This window comes from Apostichopus japonicus, chromosome 2 (assembly GCF_037975245.1).
Source record: "Apostichopus japonicus isolate 1M-3 chromosome 2, ASM3797524v1, whole genome shotgun sequence".
NCBI lineage: Eukaryota > Metazoa > Echinodermata > Holothuroidea > Aspidochirotida > Stichopodidae > Apostichopus > Apostichopus japonicus.
Window position 1 is genome coordinate 4,534,133 of NC_092562.1, and position 11,241 is coordinate 4,545,373.

General features: G+C 36.4%; 1 protein-coding gene across 7 annotated transcripts in view; it reads left to right on the plus strand.

Moving 5' to 3' along the window:
* LOC139975077 (spermatogenesis-associated protein 1-like) overlaps positions 1 to 11,241 on the plus strand; it is a 37,656-nt gene that overhangs the window by 6,753 nt on the left and 19,662 nt on the right. For 5 of the 7 annotated variants that reach the window (XM_071982698.1, XM_071982706.1, XM_071982712.1 and 2 more), the window contains exons 4-5: positions 3,203 to 3,256; positions 6,067 to 6,232. In XM_071982698.1, coding sequence (XP_071838799.1) covers positions 3,203 to 3,256; positions 6,067 to 6,232 — 220 coding nt within the window. Of the gene's footprint in view, positions 1 to 3,202; positions 3,257 to 6,066; positions 6,233 to 8,112; positions 8,674 to 11,241 lie in introns of all 7 variants that reach the window. The other 2 variants (XM_071982719.1, XM_071982728.1) reach the window with 1 other exon arrangement.

An 11,241-nucleotide genomic window follows, 5' to 3' on the forward strand; every position in this document is an offset into this window, starting at 1 on the left:
CGGCGTGTCTTATTATAATAAATAAACTTAAACGTAGAGTGAGACTTTGGATATTGTATATCTTACAGATGTATATTCATGAGTGCAAGGACCTGGCACCTTTCAAATGGCTTTCATTATATCTTACAGATGTTTATTCATGAATGCATGGACATGGCACCTTTCCAATGGCTTTCATTATATCTTACAGATGCATATTCATGAGTGCATTGACCTGGCACCTTCCCTTCAATGGCTTTCATTATATCTTTACAGATATATTCATGAATGCATGGACATGGCACCTTTCCATTGGCTTTCATTATATCTTTACAGATGCATATTCATGAGTGCATGGACATGGCACCTTTCCTTCAATGGTTTTCATTATATCTTATATTAAGATAAAACAGGGGGGAATATGGTTTTGTTGGTTTTTAGTTAGTTATCATCCTGGAATATTCAGAAGGCTGACCAGAAAAAAGTTTCTACGTCAAAACTGCCACGTTGTTTGATATTCTGGTAACGACAAAATGTCCAACTTGGTCAGTTAAATATTTTCTCAAATTAACAGGGCTCCAACTGTGATTATAACATCGATGGATTTTAATTAATATCGAGTCAACATGTCTGTTAATATGCAGCACAGTAGAGCACCACACTGGGAAATTCAAGTTCACATTTTGTGTACATTGGCAGGTTATCATGGCTTTATATTCTTGTCTGTTATCAAATACTTCATTTCTGTGGAAACCCACTGGTGCTATACATCTTAAGACTAATGTACAGTAGCAAGTTTCCCACTTTGCATAGCATTTTACCACTGGTGTACAGTAGCAAGTTTCCCACTTTGCATAGCATTTTTACCACTGGTATACAGAAGCAAGTTTCCCACTTTGCATAGCATTTTTACCACTGGTGTACAGTAGCAAGTTTCCCACTTTGCATAGCATTTTTACCACTGGTGTACAGTAGCAAGTTTCCCACTTTGCATAGCATTTTACCACTGGTATACAGAAGCAAGTTTCTCACTTTGCATAGCATTTTTACCACTGGTATACAGAAGCAAGTTTCCCACTTTGCATAGCATTTTACCACTGGTGTACAGTAGCAAGTTTCCCACTTTGCATAGCATTTTTACCACTGGTATACAGAAGCAAGTTTCCCACTTTGCATAGCATTTTTACCACTGGTATACAGAAGCAAGTTTCTCACTTTGCATAGCATTTTACCACTGGTGTACAGTAGCAAGTTTCCCACTTTGCATAGCATTTTTACCACTGGTATACAGAAGCAAGTTTCTCACTTTGCATAGCATTTTACCACTGGTGTACAGTAGCAAGTTTCCCACTTTGCATAGCATTTTACCACTGGTGTACAGTAGCAAGTTTCCCACTTTGCATAGCATTTTACCACTGGTGTACAGTAGCAAGTTTCCCACTTTGCATAGCATTTTTACCACTGGTATACAGAAGCAAGTTTCTCACTTTGCATAGCATTTTACCACTGGTGTATAGTAGCAAGTTTCCCACTTTGCATAGCATTATGCAATGCTACACCAAATGAATTATTCCCTGTCACAGCGAGGTTGATGTAAACTGAAAGTGGACAATGAGTCTTCAATTAAAATATTTCCTTAATATAGTTTGACCTGTTCTCTGCTCTTTCTCTGCCCTACCCGACCTCCCCACACCCCCTCCTTCACCCTCAAGTGCAACTTTATTAATATCCCAAAAGGACAGTTGCATGCTCGCATTAAAAATATAAATACATAAGAATGCATAAAAAATAACAATTGGACCAGAAGGATAAACTAACTTGAAGATGATTTGTGTCAGTTTGTAGCAGCATATGGTAAATCTCATACATCCACTGCGAGGGATTAATGCACTATCAAGGTCTACACATAGGGGGTGGCTTTTATCGTCAAAAACGGTGTTAAGCTTAGCCTCAAGATAATGTTGATATATGTTGAGTCTACTGTTACAGTAGAGCTGATTATCCCCTAAAATACGACTAGCTTGTCTAGAATCAATATATGTCTTGTACCGTCCACATTCCCACCCCAACATATATTTGTACAATACAGCCAAAAACAGCAGAGCACAGAATTATAGAAAATAATAAAAAGGATGCAGCTATTGATATTAATTTATTTGTCTAATCATGCCAAAAGTGTCCTACCCTAAGTTCACAAGTCTTTAGGGTACTTGCACTATTCTAAGACAAACAAATCTGGTCACTTGCCAGCTGAGTAGCATCTCAACAAGTGGTTGTCAACTTTGAATACGAGAATAAAAGAATCTGGACTGGAGTGTCGATTGCTTTGTGTATTAAGCCTACCTACCATGTTGTCATGCCTCATTGTCTACCTGAACGCGAGATACATCGGACGAAAGTGATCTAACGTTCGTTGGTAGAAAGGAAAAAATCAATGGAAGAAGTAATACGATTATTGATCATGATCCTACTAGTATAATACATTAGGAAGGACTCTTCCTGTTCATCTGTCTGTCTGTGTGTTGGTTGATCACACGACATTGTATAATGTCTTTCTCCCTGGATATGAGAATGATATTAATCAGAATAACACACGATAAATATTGTATTAATAAGAGTGTTAGTCCAACAGTTTTCAGGTGAGCTGCTAGGTACCATGGCAACTATCACAATATGTTTCAGATTTCTAGGTAGAGTGAAAGTTTTTATTTTTGGCAAACATGTCAAAACTCAGATGTGCTATTTTTTTTATTTTTTTTTATTTTTAATAAGTTTCAATACACAAGTTCTGAAAGGTAGGTTCAAAGGTAGGTTCTGAACTGTATGTTCAAAAAGAAACTTAAAAAAACAGTTAAATGGTAAAAGAAAAGTACCAACTTTTGATTTTTTTTCTCCGTCTTTGCTTGCAGTCTTACTGCCATTTTTATTTTTAAATGGCACACTCGCTGCAGTAGCAAAATTTGAGGCATTCAACTCTGCAATTTCAATTAAACTGTGATAAACTTTTAATTTTTTAGAATTTCAATATTAAATTAAATTAAATTAAATAAATATATATATATATATATATATATATATATATATATATATATATATATATATATATTTATTTATATGTAATTTGAAATTTTGCCGGTAGTAGGTCTTACTACCCGTTGTTTGGTTTCTTTTACAAGAGTATTAAATTTCCACATATGTCATTTGAATTTGTTCTCCATTGCAGGTCAAAGGTCGACAGGAACTAGAACTGAAAGTGAAAGCATTCCTACCGCCAAGGGTATGTTCCGCTCCTTATCAGATACTCACATCCCCCACTGCCAATCTCCCATTACTTTATATACTTAACGACTTCCCCAAACAGCTGGGAAAGTACCTTATTCCATTTGAGTGATGTTTAAAGTGTTGTAATACATCGTTGAACAAGACTCTAAATACTATAGACATCACTCCCTGTACCCAACCGTGATATCTAAGGTGCCACACGCAGCAACAGTTTTTCGTTTAGATATTTGGGGGGTAGTTCCTTCTAAAGATCTCTGTAATATTTGAATGACAAATGCTAGGGGTTTGGCTTTCACCTTGAAGTTGGTATATGCTGTACATATATATGGTTAAATGTCTGACCCTCATACAGTTGTATTGGTACAGTGGTAATGGTAGGGTTGTATAATGGTTGTACAAAACAGTTGTATTGGTAAGGTGCATAATGACATTGAGTGGTTATGGGGGGGGGGCAGGGAGGGTGGGTGGGTGGGCAGAGAGGATAGGTGCTCTCGATGTCAAAAAAGATATCAGCCGTCATAAGGAAATGCAGGCAATGATTGGTAACATCGTATTTTAGAGCAAGATTGGTTTCATTGGTCAAAGATTTGCTTTCGATGTGTTAACATACTCTCCATTCTCTCTGTGAATGAATATTCATGAATTATTTTGTAAGTGGTATATAATTAAAAACAATGAATTATGAAGTCATTCCATGGGAGATTGTGGGGGTGGTATCATGTGTGCATGATACCACCTATGGCATTGGGAATTGAATTGTGGGATGTAAGATTGGGTCACATGTTACTGACATTACACAATGTAAAACCCAAGTTAAACGTTTTCCTTCTGTGGTCTGTTTTTGTCATTTGCCTACTTGATGATTGATTGGCAAGTGAATGTGGTTTAGAATTGTTCAGTCCAGTTCTGTTTGTGGAATGTGCTATTCAAATCATTGATAGGGCTAGTGTACTGTACTTCCAGTTCAAAAAGCACATTTTTCATTCATTAATATGTTCAAAGGTTGCAAAACAAGTACCCAGGCTGGTATCGATTTTCTAGAGAGGGATTTGGCAATATCCCACAATATATAAGCTTTTCATGGTAAATCATTACAATTGGCTTCCCAAGCATTTCCCTCGGGATATCCTGAGATGTTATCGGACTGATTAGTGTTCAAAGTTTGCTTCTAGGATTGCACTTTTACTGGGCATGTGTATCTTAATGGACCAATCAAATGAAAGCTTAAATTTCAAGAAAAAAAGAAATCTGTTTTACACAATGTTATTTAACTAAATTTCTCTGATACTATGGTATTATAAGCAGATAAGAAAAAAAAGGTGGGGAACAGGGTAGGGGGGAGGGGGGCATGCTTGGGGCGATTACATCTGAATGTAATCGATTACGATTACGATTACTTGAGAATGTATGATTACAAATACGATTACAGCCTAAAGTTGAAGTAATCGATTACGATTACATTGTAATGTAATCGTGATTACAATCACGATTACATTGTGGTTACTTGCACAATCCTCTGCATATCTGCGATCAAATCCCCAGTACTTCTTAGTATAAGTTTATTGTGCTAGAGAATTCTAGAAGCAGGAACACTTCTTTGGTCACACTAAAAGCCAGTAGTAAGAATTAGTTTTAATCATTTCTACTAATTTTGCCCTTCTCATTCAAATTTCACTGTAATCATAATTGTAATACGATTACGATTACTTTGCCCTTGTAATCGATTACGATTACTTTGTAATTTTCACAAAAGTAATCGATTACGATTACTTCAAAAAATGTAATCGATTGTAATCGATTACGATTACTGATTACGATTACCCCAAGCCTGGAGGGGGGTTGGGAGGAGAGAGAGGGGAGACTTACTGTATTTGTTGAAAGGTGAGGAAGTAGCTCTGTTACTTGATGTGGTGTTTCCATGGCAATTATGGCTCCTCTGTTATCTACTTAAGATATTTTCCATCATGAACAGGTTTCTAGCTGACCTGTCCCCTCATTATTGTCGTACAAATATTCACAAATGTTCCAGATTGTGTTTTATTGCTGTACAGTAGTCCTATCCCTCTAGTGTCCTTTTTTTTTTTGGGGGGGGGGTTCCAACTGTCAGGGTTAATGTTCAATTAATCAATTAATGTACCAAACAAAAGATGGAACAAACGAAGGAACGAACAAATGAGCACATGAAGGATGGACGGATGATGAATGATAATGATCAGTTCTGGCTGGGATGTGATTGTTTGCCTCATAGTAATATTGCATACAAGTGTCACAATAGCTGATGAAGACTGCCTGGAAGCAATGTTTATCCAAAAAACACACATGAACACTCGGGCCTATAGGCCTAACCAAACATTCATTATTAAGACAGCTGTACCTAAGCTTTGTCTACTACTTTGCATATAAAAGAGTTGCCTAGGGATGAATGCTGTTACTTTCATTACATGTACATATTAATTGTTAATTATATTGATTCCCCCAGTCAGTTTTGGGAGACAATTTTCTAAACCTAATACCACTCTATACTGTCCAGCCATAGCCTGCTTCAAAGCACTCATACTGACAGTATAAACAGTTCCTCACCTTTACCTGGTAGAAACATGATATTCATACTGCTCATACTAGTAGTATAAGTGCTTTGAAAGCATGACACACAACAGTTTATAATAATAATAAAAACCTTCCAAATGGTTCATTGAACCCTCTCTTTTTTTTTCCTTTTTTTATAATGAAAATTTGTGATTTATAACAGGACTTTATTTGGAACAATTTGAGTAAACTCGTTATTTTTATCTCTCTGTGTTGTAGAATTTTGCTCCTGAAATATTCATTTTAGAAGCTCCACAGGATGTGCCTGACACAGCCCTGATTGAAGCGAGCAAACAAGAAACTGCAACTCGGGAAGATGAGGGAGCATCATCTATGGAAATCGATGGAGAGAATGACAAAGATGAGGAGACTAATGTAGAGAAAGGTGGGTCATGAATATGCATGATGAATGCACAAGTATCCCTGCCAAAGCAGACAGGGTTCAAAGGACGACTTTAGGCATAAAAACTTCAGTTTAAATGTTGTTGCCAGCCAAGATGCACTGTTATCAGTCTAGGTTGTATTTCTTTAATACTTTTTAATCTGAGAGAAATGGAGCATTAAACATTCATCAATTAGAGTGACTGGACTAGTGAGTCTAATACACCACCTGTAGGGCCATTATGTACAGTATACATCATATAGTTAGTCCCTCAGATGTAATAGTAAAACCTTACACTTGTGCTCTCGAATAATTACATGTTTAAAATTTATTAAAAAATTCTCCCGTGGCAAATAGTGTTTAATATCATCTCAGGGATCTGTTGTTTATATGAAATTTGCAAGAACATGGTTCTGGTTGAGTTATTAGAATTTATTAAAACAAAGGATTAACATTGAACAATCGGATCTAGATACCAAGGAGCTGATTCATTCAATTAAGCCCTTGAAAGGGGAGGGGGGGGGGGGGCAATCAGGGGTCCCATCATAACTTACTGCTGAATATATCGAAAACCTCAAATAGCTGAAGAAACAATAACTAGCAATTAAATCTTCTATTTTCTGAGACCACTTGACACATCAGTACGAAAATTCTGACTGACGTTGTCCTTGGATAGATGGCACCATTTGAAATCAGAGCTGTAGGCCTATATACAGCACACACACTGCACGAATTGAATGTTAAACTGTCTGTATCATTTAATAACCTTTTCGTTTCCAACTCCTAAATAATTGGGAAGGTTGATTGAGAGTTAATTACAGTATGGACCATCCTTCATCACTTCTGGAGATACTAAAATAAACCAAAAATAGGTGGTAGGCCTATGGTCCACCTGAAGGGGAATTTTACTGGCCCAAAGCTGGTGTTCTGTGCCTAAACCAACCGCAGTGTGTTACATATCCGACATTCTTTGTTTTTCTGCTGCTTTTTTTTCGGACACCAATAATTTCTGTTTGGACAGCGAAAAAGTAAGACCCGCGGTCCGGGGGACGATTGGGAAAAGTCCTCTTTAATTTTCCCTCTGCCATCGTTATGCATGTAAACATAAGAATGTAAGTAATTTTCTACGGTGCTATGATATGGCTGCACAGGCCATAGATTACAAACCTGGAGCTGGTGTGATTAAGATTTTGAAAAAAAACAAGGATCGGTAGGTAGAACTTGTCATAACATTCGCAGATTTAGTTATTTTACGGAGGCTAATTTGTCACTGCAAACCATCTGGTCTTTTTCTGTACATTTTTTACTGTCAAATACAGCGAAGCTTATTGACTATCATTGGGAGGAAGAAAAAAAAGAACACATTCTCAAGGCTGTTGTTATATTATAAATATTGAAGGGATTTGAAAAATTGGAGCGACTAATTTTGTCCCATTTGTGAACTCTCCAGAAATAAAGAATATATGCAGTTGGAAGCCCTGAAAGTTCAATGCAGGCAAATTGGTTTTTAATCAATACAGTATATCAACGCTGATAACTGTAATTATTGATTGACCGAATAACCGAATTTTTTGTTATTCAGTGAGAGCTAAAGATTTTTAGTCGTCCAAGATTGTTTGCACCTTTAGATAAAGTGATTTTGTTTAAAATTTACAATGGAACAGGGACACAAAAATAGGCAATCGTAAAATGGGAACAAAAGGAGGAAACAATAGATGGGAGTGAGGGAAGGGGGCGGGTGGAGTTGGGGCTAGGGGGAAAGACATGGAGATCTTGCGGTTTGTGATAATGACACCTTAAAAGTCGAAAGAGCTGATAGATACATAAATTTTGTAGCAAATACACTTATCTCTTTCTTTTATGCCCATTCTTCCACTCTCTAGGAAAGGACAGGAGAATTGTCAAAAGTTTGAAATGGTCTCAAAAAAAAGAAAAGAAAAAAGTCGAGTTTAAAGTTCAAAATAAACCCACTAATAAGCTGAAGGGAATCATTAAAGCTGTTCCTGCAGGGAACAATGTGAAACCATCGTCATCAATAAAACAAGGTAGAACTGCACCTCAGTCTAGCCGTAGAGATCTAGTCACTAAATCGTTGACGATGAACAAACTTAAATCGCTCCAGGAGAAGGAGATCATTGCGAAAAGGTCCAGGCCCCCTTTGAAAAATGGTATAGTCGCTGCCACTTTGCGAGACACTAAGGGGAGAAAGCCAGTTCCAATTAATAACAATCAAAGGAATTATAGATTGGTCTCCAAACCAGTCATATCAGCAGAGGCAAAAGTACGGATAAGAACTCCGGAAAATGTGAAAAACACATTAAGGTCAAAGGTGATCAAGACAAAAATAGGTGACGACAAAACCTCTGCAGGTATTGTCAAAAACGATAAACCTCTCGTGGAGAAACCCACTGCTCGAAGAATTCCGAAACCTTTAAAATATACAGGTAGGAGTTGGTAAAGACTTGAAGCAGCGCAACTTTCAATTTTTTGGGGGGGGGTTTCAGCAATCGTTTTTGCCCCAAGGGTTTTGGAAATTATAGCATTTTGAGCCACCGTTGTGTTTTAATTTTGTTGGTTTCTTTTGTGTTTAGCTGGCTCGTCAATTCCAAAGCCTTAATTTTTGAAAGTGGGATCACTAATTGAGACTAACAGTAAGATGAAACCTCTGACATTACAGTTTACTGCAATATTCGTTTTCATTATGTTTATATAGGGATGTTACAAGGTGGTTTATGCCCATGATGAAATATCTGCTGAAATTTAACAGCAAAACAAAAGATAAGGAAATAAATTGGAAAAAGAATTATTGTCTTATTATATGCAAGTTTGTCTACTAAGATATCTGCTGTAGCTAAGTATACGAAGGGTCAACAGTATTTGACCCTAAATATGCAAGAAAAGCCAAATAAATGCTCACTTGATTCATGTCAACCTTCAAGTTACTGCCATACAGTTTATAGCATTTCATCTTGCACAAAGACATTTGACTTTGATTGTCTAAATTTGACATTCCTTACTGTCAGGGGAGGGGGGGGGGACTTTGGGTAGTCCAGAACCTCTAGAAAAGTTCTTTTGAGGAAACTTTCGGCCAATTTTACAGATCAGATTGTTTAGGTGGCAATAAACCTGATGACTTTTTTAGAATAAGAATAGCATGTTGTCTCTGCTCATCAAAAAGCAGACAGTTGAAAAAAACGAGAATTACAAGTGGACAAGTTTACTGAAGGACAAACAGGTTAAGAAGACAATGTGTCTCAAGTGTGGCAGATTATGAACATTGATATAATGGTTTGAAAGAATATCTTCATGAGTAAAAAAATTAAGGGAAAAAAATCATTTTCTAAGTCAATCCATGCTAGACATACAGTATGTATCTATAGTACAGTCTAGAATGCTGTACCACACACATGTACATAAACACACTGTATTGCTAGTACTGTACATTTCCTTTTGCGGTTGTACAGTGATATTGCTCAAATTTCAAACTTTATTCACACTTTTGCAAATCTAGAAGAACAGGAAAAACTCATAAAAACAGTCATTGAACAAACAAACAAAAAGTTAATGAGACTCATAGGGCTGACAATTTGTACGAAAATAGCAGAGATGATGATTTTTTAATAATTTGGACACAAATGTTTTGTGATTGAGAAGGAGGGGAATTCGCAGAAAAGTTAATAAAATAATTGGGTGTTGGAGAAAGAAACCATGTCGTGTCAAATGTGTATATATATCTAATGACTGGTGTTTGATGTCGGAAGACATAAACCTGTAGCTATATTGTAATTATTATAATTAACTAATTAGCCATTAAGCAGGAAAGAACAAACACGGGGGTTGGATAAAAGGATGCAATCCTCCTTCGGTCGTATGCTGATTAATTGCAGGATTGTCGTGGGACTTTTGTAATTTTTGAAAATTTGACTAATTTTAGAAGTACCACTTTTATACTTTTGACAATAACTTTTAATGGAAAAAAAAAAACAAACAAAAGCTTTAAATGAGAGAAAAGTTCTGAACAGTTTCATTCATGATTCATGGCGGGAAAAACACGATACAAAACTCCTTCGGTTGTATGCTGATTTATTGCATGATTGTCATGGGACTTTTGTAATTTTTGAAAGTGTGACTAATATTAGAAGTACCACTTTTATACTTTTGACAATAACTTTTAATGGAAAAAGAACAAACAAGAGCCTTATATGGGAGAACAATTTTGAACAGTTTCATTCATGCAAAATCAATTTTGTTTTTTGGCATGTAGCCAATGATTTCATAGAACTTGATCCAATAACATCGCCATAGAAACAAAGGTACAATGATAATAACCTTGAGTTGAAAGGTCTCTCGTACAGTAGATGGTGGCAGCATACTTATTCTATGTGTGCTAAATTGCCCTCGTACCCTCTATACACTTTTAAAAGAACCTAACACACTAGCAAGAGACAGCTGTATTGTTGAAGGATAAAGTGATGTAAAAAGACTAAAAAGTGAACATGGATGGAGCACAGGTAGGGTGGGGTAGGAGATGGAAATGGGAGGGGAGGGATAGGGGTAGGAATGTCAATTTTCAAATAAAGATATGAATGAGGGACGATATAATGTGTGAGTAATTTTCATGCATATATACATTATGGTTGTGTGGTACTTACTATGCTACCACCAATCAAAGTTTTTCGTACCCGGATACACTTAATTATTTTTTGGGAGGCAGTGGACCGGAATTCAAATCACCCAAGTTCTTGAAGCTAGCTTGTCAAGTTTAGTTTGGCAGTATCTGGCAATTGTACCACAAAATACAAATCTAGATCAATTTGAGGTGACATCTTTTAACAATCTGCTAAGTGTGTAGATTATTTTGACCGAGTGAAATCTTGCAAAATTAGCAAGTGCTCACTTGGTAAATGGTTCCATTCATTTTGAGATAGATTTTTGTCTAAATTTTTTTGATTTTTATTGATAAAGGAGATACGAATAGCATGTCGGAAATATTAATACAGTTTTGGCCTGTT